This window comes from Trachypithecus francoisi, unplaced genomic scaffold (assembly GCF_009764315.1).
Source record: "Trachypithecus francoisi isolate TF-2019V2 unplaced genomic scaffold, Tfra_2.0 Lachesis_group4, whole genome shotgun sequence".
In the NCBI taxonomy this organism is placed as follows: domain Eukaryota; kingdom Metazoa; phylum Chordata; class Mammalia; order Primates; family Cercopithecidae; genus Trachypithecus; species Trachypithecus francoisi.
This window is the reverse complement of record NW_022681469.1, coordinates 23,307,974-23,332,847: the sequence shown is the minus strand read 5'-3', so window position 1 is coordinate 23,332,847 and position 24,874 is coordinate 23,307,974. Positions and strand designations below refer to the sequence as shown.

The 24,874-nt window shown below is 39.5% G+C and overlaps 1 protein-coding gene across 2 annotated transcripts in view; it reads left to right on the top strand.

Annotated features, from left to right (window-relative positions):
- The window catches only part of NUP205 (nucleoporin 205), an 89,543-nt gene that overhangs the window by 26,141 nt on the left and 38,528 nt on the right, over positions 1–24,874 (top strand). For both annotated transcript variants that reach the window (XM_033191873.1, XM_033191874.1), the window contains exons 9-22: positions 129–245; positions 407–544; positions 3,564–3,714; positions 5,150–5,355; positions 6,700–6,882; positions 9,824–9,874; positions 10,447–10,656; positions 14,041–14,140; positions 14,541–14,678; positions 15,989–16,178; positions 17,497–17,617; positions 19,605–19,686; positions 20,193–20,357; positions 20,686–20,810. In XM_033191873.1, coding sequence (XP_033047764.1) covers positions 129–245; positions 407–544; positions 3,564–3,714; positions 5,150–5,355; positions 6,700–6,882; positions 9,824–9,874; positions 10,447–10,656; positions 14,041–14,140; positions 14,541–14,678; positions 15,989–16,178; positions 17,497–17,617; positions 19,605–19,686; positions 20,193–20,357; positions 20,686–20,810 — 1,977 coding nt within the window. The remainder of the gene's footprint in view (positions 1–128; positions 246–406; positions 545–3,563; positions 3,715–5,149; positions 5,356–6,699; positions 6,883–9,823; positions 9,875–10,446; positions 10,657–14,040; positions 14,141–14,540; positions 14,679–15,988; positions 16,179–17,496; positions 17,618–19,604; positions 19,687–20,192; positions 20,358–20,685; positions 20,811–24,874) is intronic.

Genomic DNA, 24,874 nt, shown 5'->3' with positions numbered 1-24,874 from the left:
AAAGTGGAATAGATATTTAAACAATATATTTCTTGTATGTGATCACTTTAAGACAGTTGCCTGATTTCATTGTTATTAGCATGTACAATACATTTACATATTAAAACTATATCTAATAAATTTAATAGGTGAAACAGCTGAGGAATCGGGCAGATGAAGATGCTCGAATGATTCACATGAGTATGCAGATGGGTAATGAACCCCCCATTTCACTTAGAAGGGACCTGGAACACTTAATGCTATTGGTAAGCCATTCTGTTAGAAAGCTTGTCCTCTTTCCCTCCTTTCATTATTTTTTCCCCTAACTTTGGAAAATTTCAGGTCTAATACTTTAAATGTCCTTTTTTATTGAAAGTAATTTTTGAGTCGTAGACATTTCCCTACAGTCTTTGCTTACTCTTTGCAGATTGGCGAACTATATAAAAAGAACCCTTTTCATCTGGAGCTTGCTCTAGAATATTGGTGTCCCACAGAGCCTCTTCAGACTCCGACTATCATGGGTTCTTATCTAGGGGTAGCACATCAGCGGCCCCCTCAACGCCAGGTAAGACTAGGTTTTCCTCATTTATACTCTGGTACTGTGATAGAGAGTCTTGAAAACATGAAAGATGTTACATCCTGATTTTATTGCTGTTAACACAAATGATCACTAGTGTAACCTTTAGAGATTTATACTTTTTAAATTTTATGTATTTATTTATTTATTTTGAGACAGAGTGTCACTCTGTCACCTAGGCTGGAGTGCAGTGACGCAATCTCAGCTCACTTTAGCTTTGACCTCCCAGGTGGAAGTGATCCTCCTGCCTCAGCCCCCAGAGTAGTTGGGACTACAGGCATACGCCACCACACCCGGCTAATTTTTGTATCTTTTGTAGAGATGGGGTTTCGCCATGATACCCAGGCTGGTTTGTAACTCCTGAGCTCGTGATCCATCTGCCTCGGCCTCCCAAAGTGCTGGATTTACAGGCATGAGCTACTGTGCCCAGCCTACTTTTCTCTTTTATAAAAGAAAATTTGAAACTCTTAAAATTGAAGTTCTGTTGATTTTGAAGTTAATGTAGTCAGTCCTTTATTGGATACTAGATATATGTTGAATTATTAGAGGCAGAAAGGCATCCAGTCTCTTTATTATTTATTTATTTTTAAAAGACAGAGTCTTGCTATGATGACCAGGCTGGTGTATAACTCCTGGCTTCAGTCAGCCCTCCCAAAGCAATGGGATTACAGGAATGAGCCACTGTGCTCCGCTTGAATTTTATTAGTATTTTAGTTCTCCATAGGCATGACAATCTTTTCAAGTTTGGGGGGATAGGAGAGGTATAAGTATTAAAGGAGAAGTCTTAAACGTTTTAACTGATGGCCAAATGCCTGTGAGTCTGTAGATAATATAGGCTAAAGTTCATTCTGTATTAACTTAAGTATGATGTGCAGAGGCACATAAAATGAATTGCTATGCAGTAGCTCACACCTGCAGTCCCAGTGCTTTGGGAAGCTGAGGTGGGAGGATCGCTTGAAGCCAAAATTTGAGACCTGCCTGGGCAACATAATGAGACCCCATCTCTACAAAAGCACTAGCTCAGTGTGGTGTCATGAGCCTGTAGTTCTAGCTGCTCAGGTTGAGGCAAGAGCCCTGGGGTTTGAGGTTACAGTGAGATATGGTTACACTACTGCGCTCCAGCCTAGGCAACAGAGTGAGACCCTGTCTCTTTAAAAAAAAAAAAAAAAAAAAAAAAGTGTTGGAGGGAGATTGCCATGTAAGTGTTCATTTTGGGGGATTTCTGTTCTAGAAGCTTTTATGCCATGTATTTTTTATTTTTTCTGGACTACAGATCAGATGCCTTTTTTTGTTTGTTTTGAGATGGAGTTTTGCTCTTTTTGTCCAGGCTGGAGTGCAATGACACAATCTTGGCTCACTGCAACCTCCTCTGCCTCCTGGATTCAAGCGATTCTCCTGCTTCAGCCTCCTGAGTAGCTGGGATTATAGGCATGCGTCACCATGCCAGGCTAATTTTGTATTTTTAGTAGAGATGGGGTTTCTCTATGTTGGTCAGGCTGGTCTCGAACTCCCTACCTTAGGTGATCCACCCGCCTCGGCCTCCCAAAGTACTGGGATTACAGGCATGAGCCACCACGCCTGGCCCAGATGCCACTTTTTAAACTGTATTGTTTCACTGTTTTTCCCATTTAAAAAATATGTTTTGAGCTGGGCCCGGTGCTTCACACCTGTAATCCTTGAACTTTGGGAGGCCAAGGTAGGCAGATTGCTTGTGCTCAGGAGTTTTAGACTAGTCTGAGCAACATGGCGAAACCCTGTCTCTGTAAAAAATATTCTAAAAATTAGCCAGGCATTGTGGTGCGTGCCTATGGCCCCATCTGCACTGGAGGCTGAGGTGGGAGGATCATTTGGGCTGCAGTGAGCTGTGATTGTGCTACTACATTCCAGCCTGGATGACAAAGTAAGATCCTGTTTCAAAAGAAAAAGAATGTTTTGGAGAAGGATTTATTAAAAAATTTTTGAAGTTTTTAAGAAAGCTTGCTGTTACGAAAAATTTGAAACGTGGAAGAGGGGATTATTATAAGCAATGCCACATATTTTAATTTCACATCTTAAGTTACCATCTTGTGATGTTTGCTTCATCTACTATATTATTATTATTTTTTATTTATTTATTTATTTTGAGACGGAGTCCCACTTTGTCGCCCAGGCTGGAGTGCAGTGGCGCGATCTTGGCTCACTGCAACCTCTGCCTTCGGGTTCAAGTGATTCTCCTGCTTCAGCCTCCCAAGTAGCTGGGACTACAGGTGCATGCCACCATGCCCAGCTAATTTTTGTATTTTAAGTAGAGATGGGGTTTCACCATGATGGCCAGGATAGTCTTGATTTCTTGACCTCGTGATCTGCCCACCTCAGCCTCCCAAAGTGCTTGGGATTACAGGCAGGAGCCAGTGCACCTGGCCAAACCATTGTTTAACCTAGCTGATTTAACAGTGATTTGCAGATATCAGTAGTATTTTCAGTTCTCAGTTCCAGCTAGTGAGTTTGAGTAATATTGTTAGTTGTTGATAACAGGTTTAAGGTATAAGGAAGAAAAAAGGAAAAATTAGGAAGTAGACTTAAAGAACAGGAGTATGGGAACGTGGCATTGGTGAGACCACAGAAGAGAATATACTTAAGTTACCATCAAAAATGATTTCAGGTTCTTAGGTCTTCATACTAATTTGACTGGGATATAGGAACTCTGGATTTTAAGTGTACCTTTGAATTGCCAGTTGGTTTTGGATGAGTAAATGTCACGTGTCTTATATTTTAAAAATCTGAATGGTCTTATATTTTCTGACATTGAGGCGCTTTTTTTTAAATGTTCTTTTATTTCATAAAGATATTATTTTATAATTGCATTAAATTGCTAATGGCAAGCTTAAACAATTTTTCATAAATAGAATATCAGTTAAATTTGTTGTGAGGGTTAAGTCAGAGCACTGCTTTTAGTTTATTAGCTAGTCCGTGTTGCCTTAAAGTTAAGCTATACATTATAGAAACCATTTGTTTCTCTCTTTTTCAGGTTGTCTTGTCAAAGTTTGTTAGGCAAATGGGTGACCTGTTGCCTCAAACTATTTATATTCCTTATTTGAAGATGCTCCAGGGATTGGCCAATGGGCCTCAGTGTGCCCACTACTGTTTCAGCCTACTCAAAGTCAATGGTAGTAGTCATGGTAAGGAATATGTGGATGTTGTTAAAGTTTGTTGTTATACTCTTAAGTTCAGTATCCCAGTACCTATTAAGAACATTGGTATTTGAACTAGGTTCTACCAGAGGTATAAATTATTTTCATAACAATAGGGTGAAAGAAGCACGCATACAGCTTTATGCATAGTGATGTTGTGATTATGGTCTCACAGATTGGGGAGTTTCGCCATTCTCCTTTATAAAATACAGTTCATTTTGACAAATCAGAATTAATGTATGAAAATTTTCCGCAACACATCTGGTCCGCAAAGAAAGCATATGCCCTTGCCTTATAAATTTGATTAATTTATCTTTGTATTTTTTTTCTTCTTAATTTAAGAAAAAATTTGTCTCTTGACCCTCTAGAATTTGTCTCTTGACCCTCTCCCAATTTTCTTATTTGATTATCAGACTGGTTTAGTTAGACCAAAAACACTGTAAAAGGGAAAAGAAATTAAGCGTCTGCTTTGTTAGGTAGATATTTTTATCTTTACATGTGAAGAAACAGGTTTAGAGAAGTTAAGGAATTTACCCAACATCACAGCTATTTGGGGAGCCATGATGGGAGCTGAAGTCGGCTTGGCTCCAAAGCCAGTGTTATGACTACTTTGTCAAACCTGCCAGTCTTGTGTGCTGTGCTTTTGCTTCTGATGCCTGGTAGGCAATGGAGTAGTGTAATTCACAAATTAAGACTGTAGTTACCTCTTTCTTTGGGAATTCAAGCTCAACATTTGCAAATTATTCTGTGGGAAAAAGCAGCCCTGTACAGTTAGTTACATGAGAGCACAGGGAACTCTCCTGGATGTGAAGTAGGTAACTGACATTCAAAGTAAATTACCTTTCATTTACATGGGCAGTAGCCCCTTTCTTCAGTAAAAGTTAATCCAGAGGAAAAATTAATCCAGAGTTCTAGCTCACAGAGGGATTCTAACCCTCAGCACAGAGGGATTCTCACAGAGGGATTCTAACCCTCAGCACATTACTTAATCCAGGACAAAGATCGCCTTTGTGCTAAGACAAAGGCAAACAAAGTTTATGGTTTTAGGCTGGGTGCAGTGGCTCATGCCTGTAATCCCAGCACTTTGGGAGGCCGAGGCAGGCAGATCGCTTGAGGTCAGGAGTTCGAGACCAGCCTGGCCAACATGGTGAAACCCTGTCTTTACCAAAAAGACAAAAATTAGCAGGGCGTTGTGGTGCACACTTGTAATCTCAGCTACTTGGGAGGTTGAGATAGGAGAATTGCTTGAACCTGGGGAGTAGAGGTTGCAGTGAGCCGAGATTGCCCCACTGCACTCCAGCCTGGGTGACAGAGTGAAAACCTGTCTCAAAAAAGTTTATTGTTTTAAATTAATTTTCTTTCCATTTCCCAGCAAATGCTTAGATGTTTTTTAAAGAAAATTCTGTGCTGTTTTTCTTTATAGTTGAAAATATTCAGGGAGCAGGTGGCAGTCCTGTTTCCTGGGAACATTTCTTTCACTCCTTGATGCTTTACCATGAACACCTTCGGAAGGATCTTCCAAGTGCAGATAGCGTTCAGTACCGTCACCTTCCTTCCCGTGGCATCACCCAGAAGGAGCAAGACGGATTGATTGCTTTTTTGCAGCTCACATCTACCATCATTACTTGGGTAGGTAACTTATCCCCAGCATAATTTTATTTTTATTATAGCACAGTAGCATTTTAAGAGCCCCAAACATTTTCTTTTAATTTAAGAGTAATAAACTTAGCCTATATAGATAGACAGATATATAGCATTCTGCCCTTAAGTTTTTTGTTTTTTGATCTCTAGAAGGTGTAAGTTATGGTAGCCCTGCTCATTGGCATAATCTTAGTATAAAAATAGTAGCCTGAGCCTGAAAGAAAATAGTCAGAAGGGCAAATTAGAACCGGTTGTTGGATGCATATGCTTCTAGGTTTCCAGCATAGGTGTAGAGGTATATGTGTGCATTTATGTGTGTATACATAAAGAATATTGTAATTAAAAGTTATTTACTGAATTATTTTTTCTCTCCTTATGCCAAACCATTTTACTTGCCACTACCAAATTGGTCTTTGTAAAAAACATTATTTTCATGACTGTATGTAATTTCCCAACTCGGAAATATCTTTTAGTTATGTCTGTTGTTCACTAGAATAGTCTGACATTCTCTCTGAAGGGTAGGAATAGGAACTTCTAAGTTTTTGGCTTTTCTAATAGTACTTAACATTATTAGGCATCAAAATGTCAGTTATTAACTATTTCTCACTGAATTAAAATGGAGATGGGAGGGGAGGATAGGGAAAGGTTAGTTAACATAAAAGTTACACACAGAGAAGAAGAAAGTTCTAGTGTTCTATGGCACTACAAGGTGAATATAACTGGCAGTAATTTATTGTATATGTTCAAAAGCCAGAAGAGAGGATTTTGAATGTTCCCAACACAAAGAAATGAGAAATGTTAGATGATGGATATCCTAATTACCCTGATTTGATCATTACATATTGTATCATGTATCAAAATATGACTGTACCCGTAAATATATATAGTTATTACATATCAACTAAAAATGAAAAAAAGTTATGATACTTGATGCTGTATATCTCCATTTTTTTTTGAAAAAAGGACAAGTTTTTTTCATTCATACTTTATATTACAGTATAATATATTGTTCCAGAAAGGATTTAAGATGCCTAGGTAAGATTTATCCAACTCTTGCAGACCATTTATCTCTGTTTGTATTATTTCTCATACTTGGAACTGCAAAAGTAATTCTACAAAGTCTATTTCTCCTCCAGTTTTTTACTTTGAATGAATGAGTGACCTGATTTGATGTGTTGGTAGACTTCAAACATAAATGATAGGCTTATTTTTGTTTTAGTATATATTAAACCTATGAGGACTCAGTATAAATGATAGCAATTTAGATGATTGCTGGTCATTTTCTTAACTTTTAAAAATGGAAAGTCTTGTTCTTTTTGTGTCAATTCTTAGAGTGAAAATGCTCGCTTGGCACTCTGTGAACACCCTCAGTGGACCCCTGTTGTGGTGATTCTGGGACTCCTCCAATGCAGTATTCCCCCTGTCCTAAAAGCTGAGCTACTGAAGACACTCGCAGCTTTTGGAAAATCTCCTGAAATTGCTGCTTCCCTCTGGCAGTCATTGGAATACACTCAGGTAGGGCTCTGAAGTCCCATATTTATATTACCCCAATGTGGAAAGTTGGGCTTGATAATCCTGTAGAAGCAAGAGCATTCGATTGGAATTGATAGTACATCATGAACATCCCCACTAGAGTTACGGTTTAGGGACTGAGCATAGCAACAGAAACTAATAGACGGGTTTTTTTCTTAGTTTGGTTGATAACTTCACTAGGTTACCAGAGATTGGTTCTTCATGTACTGTACCTCTCTGAAGACCTTATTTTTCAATGTCTATAAGATATTACTAGATGGACAGAATTCCTCCACTCTGTCTTTAAACCAGGCTGATGTAAGCCCTCACAAGTCACCTGCACTCATTAAATGGGGGGAATGTTTGTTTTTCTTATCTGCTCTTTCCTGCCCTATACCAGAAGAGTGAAGTATCTCTATATAGCTACATGGTCAGTAGGGTTGTTTTTCCATTAAAGGGCAGGTGTAACTGTCAAGTTTGCACGTAATTTTTTTTTTTTTAAGACAGGGTCTCGCTCTTTTGGCAAGGATGGAGTGAGTACAGTTGTGTGATCTCAGCTCACTGCAGCCTCCACCTCCCGGATTCAAGTGGTTCTTGTGCCTCAGCCCCCTGAGTAGCTGGGATTACAGGCTTGCGCTACCATGCCCTGCTAATTTTTGTATTTTTAGTAGAGATGGGGTTTTGCCATGTTGTCCAGGCAGGTCTTGAACTCCTGGCTTCAAGTGATCTGCCCTCCTTGGCCTCCCAAAGTGCTGGGATTATAGGTGTGAACCACCACACCTAGCCAGCAGAGAAATTTTAACAGCATTTAGAATACTTTTTATTGGTGTTTATGAAGGTTTATTTCCAGGACCATAAACTTAACTTTGGGCAGAATGGGAATGTGACAGTTGGATTTTTTTTTTTTTTTTGAGGCGGAGTCTCGCTCTGTCTCCCGGACTGGAGTGCAGTGGCCGGATCTCAGCTCACTGCAAGCTCCGCCTCCCGGGTTTACGCCATTCTCCTGCCTCAGCCTCCCGAGTAGCTGGGACTACAGGCGCCCGCCACCTCGCCCAGCTAGTTTTTGTATTTTTAGTAGAGACGGGGTTTCACCGTGTTAGCCAGGATGGTCTCGATCTCCTGACCTCGTGATCCACCCGTCTCGGCCTCCCAAAGTGCTGGGATTACAGGCTTGAGCCACCGCGCCCGGCCGACAGTTGGATTTTTTGACTTCTGTACCCTGAGGGAATGTACCTTTGCTGATGTGGGGAAGTAAATGGATGATATAATGTTTAAAGTCTCCTTAACTTCAAAATTATTAACATTCTTTTCTCTAAAGATAAGCTCCGTTAAAAATTTTCTATCAGGTATGATTATTTTATATGTGATAAAATAAAAAAGGAAAATATGGATGTGCTTTATAGATGTATCTCTAGGAAAATGGTTAGGTGGGATATGTATATCTGTCTTGGAAGTAATACAACTTAAGAGAGTCTGAGATTCTAACTCATTATTCATAGAAGCAAAAATTTTTTTTTTTTTTAAGACGGAGTTTTGCTCTTGTTGCCCAGGCTGCAGTGCAATGGTGTGATCTTGGCTCACTGCAACCTCCACCTCCTGGGTTCAAGCGATCCTCCTGCCTCAGCCTCCCAAGTAGCTGGGATTATAGGCATGCACCACCACACCTGGCTCATTTTATATTTTTAATAGAGACGGGGTTTCTCCATGTTGGTTAGGCTGGTCTTGAACTCCCAACCTCAGGTGATCTGCCTGCCTCGGCCTCCCAAAGTGCTGGGATTACAGGCATGAGCCACCACGCCTAGCCGGAAGCAACCATTTTGAAGCAGTGAAATACTCTAGATTATTTTCTAACATATGTATCCTGAAGATGTTATTGATACTTTGTTAACATAATAATTAACGGAGTTGGGGTTTGCTGAGAGGCTGAGTAACTTTTGGCTTACTATTGATACTTCACCTTTTGATTCCTGAGTGTTCCAATACTTACTAGTGTCTTACAGGCTTAGTGCTTCTTTACACCTGAAATCAAATGTGATTGGGTTTAGACATTTGTATCCTTAGAGCAACACTATTGTTTTTGAAGGATTCTACCTAATTAGTATACTTTTGATTTGCAAGAAAGTAAAGTATCATGACAGTAGCATTATTTATTATACCATAAACTACTTAGGCCCATATCAAGGTCTGGACAGGACATCTTAAGTCAAAACTTCAGCCTCCTTTAACAAACCCGTTCTTAAGAAGTTTGTTGGCTGGGCACAGTGACTCACACCTGTAATCCCAGCATTTTGGGAGGCCAAGGCGGGCAGATCACCTGAGGTCAGAAGTTTGAGAACAGCCTGGCCAACATGGTGAAACCTTGTCTCTACTAAAAATACAAAAAAACAAATTAACTGGGTATGGTGACACATGCCTGTAATCCCAGCTACTTGGGAAGCTGAGCAGGAGAATTACTTGAGCCCAGAAGACAGAGGTTGCAGTGAGATGAGATCATGCCTCTGTACTCCAGCCTGGCCGACAGAGCGAGACTCTGTCTCAAAAGAAAAAAAAAAAAGGAAAAAGAGAAAAAAGTTTACTTTTTGGGTTTTTGTGCCATCAGTAGGATTAGTTAACAGTCCAGTATCTTGAACACTGGTGAGATTTTATCCCGTAAATCCTTTTTAAAGATTCATTTCCTAGAATATCTGAGAGGAAATTTGCTGAAAAGTCTTGTGTGCTCTTAGAAACTACCAATTTTCAGAACCCCAGGCAGTCAAAAGTTCTATCGCAGCCTGACAGAACTGCTAATGAAAGTCCATCCAGGGACTAATTGATTGTCATTTTGATGGACATTGTGAGATCTGTGGGTCCAGTGGGTGAGATATGTGACTATTATATTGCAAAGCCACTAATATTCATTGATGAATGAGGAGTGCTTCTGACATCTACTTCTTACTATTTTAAGATACTGCAGACCGTGAGAATTCCAAGCCAGAGGCAAGCTATTGGTATTGAGGTAAAGTTTTCCTTTTAGTTTAAATGCTAATTCATTCATGCATGTAATGATAAGTCTATGAATCACTCTTACCCTTTTACGTTTCCATAATTTTCAAATTTAATGTATTTTTATTTGAAGGGTTTTCTAATCAGTGTTGAAATAGAGATGAAACTTTTAATAAAAGGAACCAAAATATTTAGTGTTTCAGAGTTAGAAAAGGATGTTACATGGCAGCCATCCAAATGGAAAGTTCTTGATTTTAACTCAGTTTAATTAGATTACTTGAGTCAACCTGAGATGAGAATTGTTTTCTTTTCTCTCTAATTCTCCCTCTCTTTTAAAAGAAACATTAAAGATTTCTGTTTTTAATTCAAGTTTGGGGACAATAAGTGGGAATTTGGAGTTCTTCCATCTGACTCATCTGGATTCATATAATACTTTTTTATCTTTTCCTCTAAATGAAAAACAGAAATATCTGTTATGTCTTTTGGTGTGAGTTAGCACTATTAATAAGTTAATGTCTGCATAATACTCTGCACTTCATGGCTAATAGTTTTTATTACCATGTTTTCTTTCTTTTTATTTGGAAGGTTGAACTAAATGAAATAGAATCCCGGTGTGAAGAATACCCGTTGACTCGGGCCTTTTGCCAGCTTATTAGTACCCTGGTGGAGAGCTCATTTCCTTCTAATTTGGGTGCTGGACTGCGGCCCCCTGGCTTTGACCCTTATTTGCAGTTCCTTAGAGACTCTGTGTTTCTACGATTCCGTACGAGAGCTTACCGGAGAGCAGCTGAAAAGGTTATGTTCAGAGAAAAACTTTATCTCCTTATGCATTTCCTGCTTTTCTTTTATCAAAAGTATATGGTGCTAAATTCGTGTTAGCTTTTGAAAGGGAGTAAAATTCACAGTCTTTATTTTGAAATATCTATGGTCTGATTAGTTTATGTGCACTAAAAAATAAATTTGGTCATGAAAACCCAAGCACTGACATTAGTCATCAGTAATCTAATCGATAGGAGTTCATATTCAGATCCTTTTTGACTAAAATGGAACAAAAAGTGTCACATTTGTTGGAAACACACTACTACTGCTAATTGGAATGGTTTAGGTTAGGGATTGAAATAAGTTTAAACTTGCACACCAGTTTCTACTGATTAGTGGCACTGGGTTGTGTAGTATTGGCTTAGGGGGAAGGAGTATTATAATCGTTTAGGCATGTCTGCCATGGATGGAGGCTGAGAGAGCACTGATCTTTATGACACATTTGCTCTAGTTGCAAGACACTAACCACTGAGCTTATATATATCATTTTATATAATTCCAATATTACCATGAGGCAGGTACTATTTAATATTCCCATTTTACAGATGGAGGCTTAGCAAGGTTAAGGAACTTGCCTAAGGTCCAGGACCAGGATTTGAACCTAGGACTCTGATTCCAGATCCAAGCTCATAACCACTAAGCTATGTAAGAGACTCTTCTAGGTTCTGATGTAATTCACGTTAGTCTATAATACTGTTTATTAACCTTAAATAATACTCTTGGTTGTATCTTATAGGAACATTTCTGCTTTATTTTGGTAGTTGGCTGTTTTTGACCCTGTTGGGTTTTTTTGTGTTGTATTAATGACGATAAACATAATTTAGTTAATGTAAATTTGGAGAAATTAGGAAAATATAAAAAATAAAAGAAAATGGCCAGGTACAGTGGCTTACGCCTGTAATTCCAGCACTTTGAGAGACCGAGACGGGTAGATCACTTGAGGTCAGGAGTTCCAGACCAGCCTGACCAAACTGGTGAAACGCTGTCTCTACAAAAATAGAAAAATTAGCTGGGCATGGTGCTGCACAGCTGTAATCCCAGCCACTCAGGAGGCTGAGGCAGGATAATTGCTTGAACCGGGGAGGCAGAGGTTGCAGTGAGCCGAGATCATGCCACTGCACTCCAGCCTGGGCGGCAGAGCGAGACTCCATCTGAAAAAAAAAAAATATATATATATATATATATATATATATATTATATATCTGTGTGTATATATATATGTGTGTGTGTTTATATATGTATATAAAGAAATTATATCATCCTTAATTTTGTTGCCAAAGGAAGAATAACTACTTTTAGTCTTTTTCTTATGCCTGTACACTTAATTAACATTTGAGATAATTAGTTATATTACTTTGTATTTCTTTTTTATCCACTTAGCATCATGGGGATTTTTTTTCATGTCCTAGGATATTCTTTGAAAATAGCCTTTTTAGGCTGGGTGCAGTGGCTCACACCTGTAATCCCAGCACTTTGGGAGGCCAAGGCGGGTGGATCATGAGGTCAGGAGATCAATACCATCCTGGCTAACACAGTGAAACCCCGTCTCTACTAAAAATACAAAAAAGTTATCTGGGCATGGTGGCGGGCGCCTGTAGTCCCAGCTTCTCGGGAAACTGAGGCAGGAGAATGGCGTGAACCCGGGAGGTGGAGCTGGCAGTGAACCGAGACCACACCACTGCATTCCAGCCTGGGTGACAGATCAAGACTCTGTCTCAAAAAAAAAAAAAAGAAAATAGTCTTTTTAGTGACTGCATAAAACCTATTACTTGTATCTAGCATAGTTTATTCACTGACCTGTCATTGGATATAGCTTGTTTTTGATATTTAGACACAAATAATTGAAGTTCTTTTTTTTATCAATTGCATTAGAATTTTGGCTTGCCAGATTGTAAAAATGAACACTGAGATGGAGTATAAATTTAGCTCTAGAACTACCTTGTTGACATATATTTCCTGATGGGAAGAAAACAATAACAGCAACCATGCCTCACAAATAAAGTCATTTCAGATGAATAATGAGTGCTGATAATTACAGCACTCATTTCATCGAAATGTTCTGGTACTTTTTTTACAGTTGTTTTAAATGCCTTATATGCCTTTTCTTAAAAAGATCATTGTGATCTGAGTGTTTAGAGCATTCGTCAGCCATATTCTCTCCAGATGCCATCACTTTTCACCCATGCAGAGCCACACTTCAAGTGTTGCTGCTTTTCCCTAGCTGCCATTCTTTCAGTTCCACCCCAACTTACTCTAAAAAATTTTCCCTCAATTTTGTGAATTTGTTTTACTTGAAAGTGTTCTTAATTTATATGACTATTTTAGGACACTAGCTGCTCACACAAACAGTGCTTTGGATTGAGATAAATAACAAGGTGTTAGAGGCAATCAGTATGTTTACCGGTCCTAAATCCATTATTATGTGGTAATGTGCCTTTTTTATTTAAATAAATTTTTTTGAAAATTTTGGAAACTGCAGAACAGTGAATAATATAAAAATAATGAAAAAGTCACTTTATAGTTCCATTTTCTAACTCAGCCTTGATACAATTAATGTGCAGTGGAAATAATAATTTTAAAATAGTAATTCAAAAAACCACCCTGTCTACAGTGACCAACACAGTCTTATTAAAATTCTATGTAGCGGATTTTTTAAGCAAAGTTTTAATTTTACTGGCAATGCGGTTGTATCTAATTTTTTTGGCATAGGTATTTTTCTTTACTGGTACATAGCTTTTAAATACATTTTGAACAAGAAGGCGATCATGGGATTATTTGGGGCAAGCCTAGCAGTGATTGTGTCTTCTTACCTTCTTTGGCTATAGCCATGGATGGAACCCTGGTCTAAGAACAAGAAGGCCTGGGCTCGACTTTCAGCCTGTTTGCTGCCAGACTTTATGGTCTTGGGGAATTCATTCACTGCTTTGAGCTTCACTTGCTTCACTTATAGGGAGTTTAGATGAGATGATTTCTCAGATTCCATGCAGCCGAGCTTCTTAGAGAAAATGTGAAATATTTGGCACTTGAAAAGTGTCCAAATTTGATGTTTAATTATAAATTGACTATGACTAGATACTAAATGTTGTCAATGTATTAATGAATTCCAAACATCTCCTATAAAACTATATCTTTAAGAATAATGAATTAAAAATACGTTACCTTGAAAATGAGCCAGTTCATTATCTTGTTGCAAAATAAAGCAAAATGAATTGGTATTTCTATATTGCTTAGCCTAAGTGAATAAAGTAGATAAGAAACTTCACTCATTTACTGGAAAAAGAAGGGAAAGAGGGAAAAGCCTCGCAAGGCCACCACCTTGGTCTGTTTTATTGTTGTTGACATATTTGTATCTTTCTATAGTGGGAAGTTGCTGAGGTGGTTTTGGAGGTGTTTTATAAATTGCTCAGAGATTATGAGCCTCAGCTTGAAGATTTTGTAGACCAGTTTGTGGAACTACAAGGTAATTTAATTCTGTCACTTTCAAATAAGGTATCAATTATTTATAATTTATAAATTATGGCTATGTGATACATACATTTAAAATTATACTTTTAAATTATAATTTAATCTTTTGTTTCATTGTTTTAATCATTTTAATTTTTCTGTTCAAGAGAAAAAATTATTGAATGGAAGATCAAGAACACTGCATTACAGTTTCTTTAATGAGTTAACAGAATAGTTGACTAACTGCTTCATGCAGATTCGCCCTTAGGAGAATTACTACTGTGTTTCTAAATTGAAACTTGCCTTTATCTATTTAGATGCCATCTAATTTATAAGTCTCATACATTTCATATAAATCAAGGGTGTGACAAAAATACTAACCCATCATCTCTTGGAATATGTTATGTTCTATTTAGGAGAAGAAATCATAGCCTATAAGCCACCTGGATTTAGTCTGATGTATCATCTGCTGAATGAGTCACCAATGTTGGAGCTTGCTCTCAGTTTACTGGAAGAAGGAGTTAAGCAGCTTGACACCTATGCCCCCTTTCCTGGTATATACTTAAAAGTCTTCATGTCTTGCAAACAGTTTTGATGTTTTCATCTTTTGTAAACTGAGAATTTGAAATAGATGATCTCTGAGGTCATTTTTCCCTGTAAGATTCTCTCTCTGTATCTGAAGTGGTGTTTTCAATGAATCATTTAAACGAGAGTGTATTATAAGTAAAAACAGACTAAAGTACAGAGAGATTCTCAGTGTAACTGTGTTTCACTGCAGGGTCTTTTGTAAGTAAAGTGATCTTTCTATCATTTTTAACATCTTTAACATCCCCAACTTTAAAGTACTTTTTTGTCCATCGCCCCCGCTCCCTCCCCATAATATTTTTAAAAGCACTTACTATAGTGCCTGATACATAGTGGTCAATAAATTTTACTTGTTATTGTTACCACTAATTATTATTTATTGAGTGCTTACTATGTATTTGGCTCTTTTAAAAGCACATTGCATATATTAATGCATTCAATCTATTCAAAAATGTGTTAGATCTTATTATTTTCATTTAAAAAATAAAGAAGCTGAAATACAAATAAGTTACACTGGCTTTCCCTAGCAAGTATGGGAACTGGGATTTGAACCTAGTCAATTTGGCTCCAGAGCTCATGCTTTTTACCATGATGCTATATTACCTTTACTTAATGTGGCTATGATCAAAATGAGAAAAGAGATTCTAAACATATGAACAATAACTGTATAGTCAGAATATACAGGTAAGAAACTATAAGAAGAATTAGGCCACAGTTTTAAATTTGGTCGGTAAGATTATGGGTGATCCTTCTTTCTGTTTTCCGCTTTATTTTCCACAATGATTTTGTCTTACTTTAGATCAGAGTTTCTCAATTTTGGCACCATTGACATTTTGGGCTGAATAATTCTTTTTTGTGGATGATGTCCTGTGTTATCGTAAGCTGGATGCCAGTAGCACATTTCCAGTTACGATAACTAGAAGTGCCTCCAGACATTGTCAAATGTCCCTTGGGGCTCAATCACCGCATTCTGAGAACCATTGCTCTAAACAATAAGGGAAAAGATAAAGGAGAAGTGACTTGAGAATCCATTCCATGAAAGTATTCTGGATTGCAAAATAACCATAACTTGCCTAGATGAATGGTTTTGTGAAGTTGGAGTTGAAATTGAAACAATGAGAGCTTAAGTCTCTAGGTTTTGCTGCTGAAAGTTGGAAACAAGAGTCTAACTCTCTAGATTTGAAAATCTAAAACTTGTCATTTGTCTTGTTTTCCCAAGAATTGACTGTGAGTTTTTAAGATAAATTTAGAACTTTCTAACTTTATTTTTGGTTGATAGGGAAAAAACACCTGGAGAAAGCAGTGCAACATTGCCTTGCACTTCTCAATCTTACTCTGCAAAAGGAAAATCTTTTTATGGACCTTCTAAGAGAAAGTCAACTGGCTCTAATAGTCTCTCCTTTAGAACAGCTTTTGCAGGGAATTAATCCCAGAACTAAGAAGGCAGATAATGTGGTAAACATTGCCAGGTAAGTTACCTTTGTAGGTAGAGAAATGAAATAGACATTCTAGCTTTGATTTTCAAATCTGGTTAGATATCTAGTGCATTACTTTTTTTTTCTTTTTGCCTCATTTTCCTTTTTTTTTTTGAGACGGAGTCTCGCTCTGTCGCCCAGGGTGGAGTGGAGTGGCGTGATCTCAGCTCACTGCAACCTCCACCTCCTGGGTTGAAGTAATTCTCCTGCCTCAGCCTCCTGAGTAGCTGGGATTACAGGTGAGCACCACCATGCTCGGCTAATTTTTGTAGTTTTAGTAGAGACGGGGTTTCACCATGTTGGTCAGGCTGGTCTCGAACTCCTGACCTCATGATCCGCCCGCCTCAGCCTCCCAAACTGCTGGGATTATAGGTGTGAGCCACTGCGCCTGGCCTCATTTTACTCTTGCCTTCTCTAGCTACCCTGATATTAATTACTCTGAACTTTACAATTTCTTCTGTTCCATGTTCTAAAAATCCAAGTCTTTTTTTTTTTTTGGAGACAGGATTTCGCTCTGTCACCCAGACTGGAGTGCAGTGGTGCAATCTTGGCTCACTGTAACCTTCGCCTCCCAGGCTCAGGTGATTCTCCCACCTCAGCCTCCCAGGTAGCTGGGACTATAGATGTGCACCTCCACATCCGGCTAATTTTTGTATTTTTAGTAGAGATGGGCTTTCACCATATTGGCCAGTCTGGTCTCAAACTCCTGACCTCAAGCAATCTGCACACCTCAGCCTCCCAAAGTGGTGGGATTACAGATGTGAGCCACCGTGCCCACCCAAAATCTCTAAGTCTAAAATGACAATATTGTCTATCTCCTGTAGGGAAACTAGGTGTTTGGAGGATAGGGCTGGACAGGAAGCAAACTTGTCACAGAAAACTTGAGCTTTCTGGTGGTTTGATGTTCCGTGGCTTGTAGAAGCATCACTCTGATCTCTGCTTTCAGTGCTGCATGGCATTTTCCCTGTGTGTGTATGTTTGTGTCTGAATTTACCCTTTTTATGAGGACACCAGTCATATTTTATTAGGGCCCTCCTTAATGACCTCGTCTGAACTTCTTTGACTATGTATGCAAAGACCCTACTTTCAGATAAGGTCACTGGGTTAGCCAGACTTTACATAAGGATTTTGGGGCCAGGGACATGATTCAACCCCTAACAGACTGCATCTGTTTAGAAGGGAACAGCTTTTTCTAATTTACCTCAAAGTGCTGTATGGGCAGGGGAAGCTCTGGTTCTGAATTTTCTTTATTGGGAATAGTGAGACACCAAAAATTTTATCACTGTTCCTCAAATGTTTTCTTTTTTTAAAGATACCTGTATCATGGCAATACTAATCCAGAATTGGCTTTTGAAAGTGCCAAGATCCTCTGTTGTATCTCTTGCAACTCTAATATTCAGATAAAGTTGGTTGGAGATTTCACACATGACCAGGTAACTGATTTTGTTGCTGTTGTTGTTTTTTGGTGCATTGTGCATTTTGATTATATATGAAAGTTACAGTGTCTATAGAGGAATCATATTCTTGGTTGTGGAAAAATTCATTAAGAGTAAGTATATTTCTATAGGATGGGTGAAAACCTATCCACGAACTTGGCTATGACTTATCTTTGAAGATGATGCTATTGACAATGTTACTGCATACATTATAGTATGTGGCTGTATAGCCTAACACAACCACTGCTACTCTAGGCACGTTTAAAATTGTTAGGTTTGCTGTAACTTTGTTTACTGCTCCCGACCTGTCAGTTGCCTATGTTCTAAGTGAGCCTCTGCAGTCCTGAATATCTCGTTGTCGTAAGTTGTCTACTTCACTGGTTTTCTTGTGATCCACCTGTGTGTCACTTCATCTGATAACGCTGCGGGGTGTTTTTAGGAGTTCCTCTTTTTATTCAATTTATAATAGTTCTGTTCACTGAATACCTACAATTGCTGAATCTGCTTTTTTTCTGTATGAACATTTCATCCCATTGTCTTTATGTTGGCAGTCACTGGTTTAGCTAGTTGAAGAATTTTTATTTTTCTTCTTTTGAGACAGGAACTCGCTCTGTCACCCAGGCTGGAGTGCAGTGGCACAATCTCAGCTCACTGCAGCCTCTGCCCCCAGGCTCAAGCGATCCTACAGGCGCATGCTACCACACCAGCTAGTTTTTTTGTATTTTTTTGTAGAGACAAGGTTTTACCATGTTGCCCAGGCTGGTCTTGAATTCTAGAGCTCAAGCAGTGTGCCCACCTCGGTCTCCCAAAGTGCTGGGATTACAGGCGTGAGCCACCGTGCCTGGCCTCGTTGAAGGATTTTGTTGTGTAGTCCTTCATAGAGTCCCTATTTTGAAATAAGGACTCTTCTGGCATGTTGATGGCACAGATCTTTTGTGTTAGAGTCCCTCACATCTAGTACCTTTAGCATCCCTAGATGCCTCTATCTGTCAGTAGTAACCTCTAGTTGTGATTACTTAGATGACTCCACTTATTTCTAAGTTCCCTTTGGAGTGGTGGTACCACCCAGCATGAGAACCACCATAAGTGTAAATCTCATCTGTGGCTTACGGATGAGGTTTATGAAACCATGTGATAATTGGGGGATGCTAAAGGTTTTTGATATGCTGATTTTTTTGGTCGATTTTGGTATAAATTATTATTGCTGATTTAACATCCTCCTAGATTATTAAAGGCAAAATCAGCTCAAATAGAAAACGAGTGATAAGTAATACATTTCTAAAGAGAGAAGATGAAAATTTTATTTTACGTTTAGTTAAGATCTCATAACATTGACTGTATAATGAAGAGCTCAGTAAACAGCAGTTTGATGTGATTTTTTTTTTTTTTTTTTTTTTTTTTTTTTTTGAGATGGAGTCTCGCTCTGTCGCCCAGGCTGGAGTGCAGTGGCCGGATCTCAGCTCACTGCAAGCTCCGCCTCCCGGGTTTACGCCATTCTCCTGCCTCAGCCTCCCAAGTAGCTGGGACTACAGGCGCCCGCCACCTTGCCCGGCTAGTTTTTTGTATTTTTTAGTAGAGACAGAGTTTCACCATATTAGCCAGGATGGTCTTGATCTCCTGACCTCGTGATCCGCCCGTCTCGGCCTCCCAAAGTGCTGGGATTACAGGCTTGAGCCACCGCGCCCGGCCCATGTGATTTTTTTTTTAAACTAGCTTGATTCTTTGGGAAATCAAGGAAAATTAGGAAGCAAGTTTTGAAATCAATAAATTTATAAAACTTTTGTTTCTTATTTGTATAGAGAGCTAAATTATGGCAACTTAAGGCACTGAGTTTTCTACTAAAAGTGTAACTAAAACATAAATACCTAAGCAGATTTGCCTGTTTTTCTTTATGGATGAATGTTTATACATATATCAATCATAGTTTTTCTAATATTTAGAAACCTGTAATAATTTGTTATTTTTTACCTTCATGTTACTTCAGAGTATAAGTCAGAAACTAATGGCTGGATTTGTGGAGTGTTTGGATTGTGAAGATGCAGAAGAATTTGTACGTCTAGAAGAGGGTATGCCTTAGATTAATGTGCATACATGCATTCTTTTACTTTTTATATATGCTTAATTTAAAGAAAACACTTGTAATTGTTAACTGTTTAGTGATGGTGTAAGAGAAATTGAGAATTTGCTAGAATACAGGTTGAGAATACAAAATTCAGAATAAAATCTGAAACCTTGTGAGCACCACCAACTTGACTCTCAAAGGAAGTGCTCATTGGTTCATTTTGGATTTTGGATTTTTGGATTAGGGATGCTCAACCTGTATAATGCAAATATTCTAAAATTCAAAAAATCTGAAATCTGAAGCACTTCGAGTCCCACACATTTCAGATAAAGGGTACTCAACTTGTAAATTTATAAGGTTTTTAGGATTCCTCTTTAAATAAATCTGAAATGAATGTGATAGATAATCAGGCAAATGATCTAAAGAAAACATGGAGGTTTGGAATACAAGTTTTGTATTTTTCATTTGACTTACATTACCTTTCCATTGTTTTGTGATTTCTGCATTAAGGGTCAGAACTTGAAAAGAAATTAGTTGCAATTCATTATGAAACAAGAATCCACATCTTGAATCTTCTCATTACCTCTCTGGAATGCAATCCACCCAATCTTGCTCTCTACTTGTTGGGCTTTGAATTGAAGAAACCTGTCAGTACTACAAATCTACAAGATCCAGGTATAGCCTAAGACATAAAGGCATTTCTTTCCATCCATATTTGTGTATCCCAGGGGTCATTTATTGCATTCTGGGCTCATGGGATAATTCATTCAAAGAAAAAGTGTATGAAAGGTAAGGTGATGGATGGGTCAGTCCTTAGGGCTTAGAACAAACTGGACAAACTGAGCTATAGAGAATCAGCCTTTATCAATTTTCCATACCAGTATTTGAAAGAGTGTTTACAGTACAGCATATATTTATAGAATTTAACTTTTGAAAAGACAGTCTAAGATTTTAATGCAGAAATTCTAAAAGAAAAGTTGAATTTCTTTTTGGTTTAATGTAGGAGTGTTAGGTTGCCCTCGGACATGCCTTCACGCCATCCTAAACATCTTGGAGAAAGGAACGGAAGGGAGAACAGGCCCAGTGGCAGTGCGAGAATCTCCTCAACTTGCTGAGCTATGTTACCAGGTACACAGAAAGCCGGGTTTTATGGTACTTAATAGAAGAAACTTGACCAGGTGCATGAGTACACCACAGATATGACAGTATAACAGTAGGACTTAGTTGAAGTGAGTTCATTTAGCAGTTTGACGTTTCATTTGTGGATAAAATCCATAAAGCACAAACCCCAAGATCTTATAGATCCAAATCTTATGTTAATCACTTGAAAAATGGAGGAAATAGATTTTTGTGATGGATTTTTATCAGCAGTGTAGAAACTTTTCAACAGTGCTGTGTTTAAAGTAGCTCCTTCTGATGGGTCAGAAGACCTCTGGTTCCCATCTCTACCCCATGACAGGCAAAGTCACCTTGGGCATGGCATGAAACGTCTCTGAGTTTTTCAATCTGAAATGGACTGTTGAGAGACTTCAATGAGAATGTAAGTGAAAGCACTTTTTTTTTTTAAGATGGGGTCTCACTGTCACCCAGGCTGGAGTGCAGCGGTGTGATCACAGCTCATCGCAGCCTCAACCTCCCCTGGATCAGATGATCCTCTACCTCAGCCTTCCAAGTAACTGGTACTATATGTGTGTCACACCATGCCTGACTAATTTTTGTGTTTTTAGTAGAGATGGTGTTTTGCCACGTTGCCCAGGCTGGGAAAGCACTTTTTTTTTTTTTTTTGATACAGAGTTTTGTTCTGTCGCCCAGGCTGGAGTACAGTGGCACGATCTCAGCCCACCGCACCCTCCGCCTCCCAGGTTCAAGCGACTCCTGCCTCAGCCTCCCAAGTAAATGGGACTACAGGTGTGCACCACCATGCCCAACAATTTTTGTATTTTTAGTAGAGACAGGGTTTCTTCATGTTGGCCAGGATGGTCTCGATCTCTTGACCTTGTAATCCACCTGCCTCGGCCTCCCAAAGTGCTGGGATTAGAGGCATGAGCCACCGTGCCTGGCCAGAAAGCACTTTTTAATAACTAAGTAAATTAAGAAGTCCTATATACAACTATGTTAAGTGGTAGAATGTCAGAATAAGATTTAAACTATAAGAGGGCTGGGCTTGGGCACGGTGGCTCATGCCCATAACCCAGCACTTTGAGAGGCTGAGGTAGTCTGGATCACTTGAGGCCAGGAGTTGGCGACCAGCCTGGGAAACATGGCAAAACCTTGTCTCTGCTAAAAATATAAAAATTAGCTGGGCGTGGTGGCGTGTGCCTGTAATCCCAGCTACTTGGGAGGCTGGGGTATGAGAATTACTTGAACCCAGGAGGTAGTGGTTGCAGTGAGCTGAGATCATGCCACTGCACTCCAGCTGGGTGGCAAAGTAAGACTGTCTTAAAAAAATAAAGATAAATAAATAAGTAAACTATAATGAGAACTTTCATTTTGCTTGTTCATTTTTGTTTATTTATTGTTTTATTCATTTTATAAGTGTTTTAAGAACTAGGCTTGGCCAGGCACAGTGACTCACGCTTCTAATCCTAGCACTTTGGGAGGCTAAGGTGGGCAGATCACCTGAGGTTAGGAGTTCGAGACCAGCCTGGCCAACATGATGAAACCCCATCTCTACTAAAAATACAAAAAAATTAGCTGGGCATGGTTGTGGACGCCTGTAATCCCAGCTCCTCAGGAGGCTGAGGCAGGAGAATTGCTTGTACCCAGGAGGCAGAGGTTGCAGTGAACCTGGATCATGCCACTGCATTCCAGCCTGGGCAGCAAGAGCGAAACTCTGTCTCAAAAAAAAAAAAAAAGAACTAGGCTTTATAAGCTGTGACTAATTTCTCAATTTAACTGTTATCCTAAATTTACATTTTTTTTTTTTTTTTTTTTTTTTTTTGAGACGGAGTCTCGCTCTGTCGCCCGGGCTGGAGTGCAGTGGCCGGATCTCAGCTCACTGCAAGCTCCGCCTCCCGGGTTTACGCCATTCTCCTGCCTCAGCCTCCCGAGTAGCTGGGACTACAGGCGCCCGCCACCTCGCCCGGCTAGTTTTTTGTATTTTTTAGTAGAGACGGGGTTTCACCGTGTTAGCCAGGATGGTCTTGATCTCCTGACCTCGTGATCCGCCCGTCTCGGCCTCCCAAAGTGCTGGGATTACAGGCTTGAGCCACTGCGCCCGGCCAATTTCCATTTTTATGATAAGAAATGGCGGATCATGAGGTCAGGAGATTGAGACCATCCTGGTTAACACGGTAAAACCCCGCCTCTACTAAAAATACAAAAATTAGCTGGGCGTGGTGGCAGGCGCCTGTAGTCCCAGCTACTCGGGAGGCTGAGGTGGGAGAATGACATGAACCCGGGAGGCAGAGCTTGCAGTGAGCCTAGATCACACCACTACACTCCAGCCTGGAAGAGCAAGACCCTGTCTCAAAAAAAAAAAAAAAGAAATGCATCACTAACCTCTTCGTGTTACTGGCATAGAGATTTTTCTTTGTTAATCTCTTGGTTTTCTTTTTGTGATTCTTTGCTATCTTTTCTGTCCTCTGTCCAAACATCCCTTCACTGTAAGTACTGTAGCTAGGTTTTCCTATAAATCAAAATTAATTCTTCCTTAATGGGGGAACAAATTTGATGTACATATTAGCACAGATTTACAGAATTTGATATATAAGTAGAAACAATTGATAAGCTTAACACCTAGGCTAATGGCAGGTGAAGTAAATGAATGAAGCCAGTGCCAGTTAAGAAGGGAGCAGGAGGAAGGGAGAATCTGGCAACTGGAGAGCACATGCCTTCCTACTAAACTCTGGCTTATTTTACCATGCCAGAGTGCAGGATTTGTTGGGCCAGATTGTCTGAATTTTTGTTTTTATTTATTAATTGTTAAAAGGATTTCGAAATCTGAATTTTTGTGAAAGTTGTTCTAATTTTTAGAACACTGTACTGGCCAAGGAAAACATGTCCATACCAGCAGTCTACCAGTTTATAACATACTCTCTAGTTTTTTGTTGTTGTTGTTGCTGTTACTGTTTTTTGAGTTGGAGTCTCACTCTATTGCCCAGGCTGGAGTATAGTGGTGCGATCTCAGCTCTCCGCAACCTCCATCTCCCAGGTTCAAGCGATTCTCCTGCCTCAGCCTCCCAAGTAGCTGGGATTACAGGCATGTGCCATCATGCCTGGCTAATTTTGTATTTTTAGTAGAGACGGGGCTTCAACATGTTGTTCAGGCTAGTCTTGAACTCCTGACCTTAGGCGATCCACCCACTTCAGCCTCCCAGAGTGCTGGGATTACAGGCGTGCGCCACCGCGCCCGACTATAACATATGCTCTGTGACCTTGCTACTCAAATATGGCCCAGAGACCAGTATCATCAGCTTTATCTCCTAGGAGCTTATTAGTGCAGAATCTCAGGCCCCACTTTAGACCCGATGAGTTAAGATCTGCATTGTTTACAGAAAGCACTGCTCCATTTATAACTAAATATACTGCTTTTACCTATATGTTTGTACTTCACCCTGCTTCAGAAAAAAAATTTAGGCCGGGCGCGGTGGCTCAAGCCTGTAATCCCAGCACTTTGGGAGGCCGAGACGGGCGGATCACGAGGTCAGGAGATTGAGACCATCCTGGCTAACATGGTGAAACCCCGTCTCTACTAAAAATACAAAAAACTAGTCGGGCGAGGTGGCAGGCGCCTGTAGTCCCAGCTACTTGGGAGGCTGAGGCAGGAGAATGGCGTAAACCCGGGAGGCGGAGCTTGCAGTGAGCTGAGATCCGGCCACTGCACTCCAGCCCGGGCGACAGAGCAAGACTCCGTCTCAAAAAAAAAAAAAAGAAAAGAAAAATTTTAACCTGTAAGTAAGAAGAGCTTGTTAGTTTAAATAAATCTGATCGTAGGAAAGGGAAATGGTCCTTATTGATACCTTCCTTGTCCTGCAACACAAAGTCTTCTGGGTGAAGAAGCTGAGACCAGGCCTGGTGCTTTTGCCCTCTTTTCTTTAAGAACGGAGATTTCTTCTACCTGGTCTTGGAAACCAGGAAGGATATAGGCCACATCTTAGTAAAATGGCTTGCAGTGCTTTTTGAACTCACTTTTTGTGTCCTCCTCTTCTTCTTTTTTTGGTGGGGGAGGGGCGTTGGGGGACAGAGTCTTG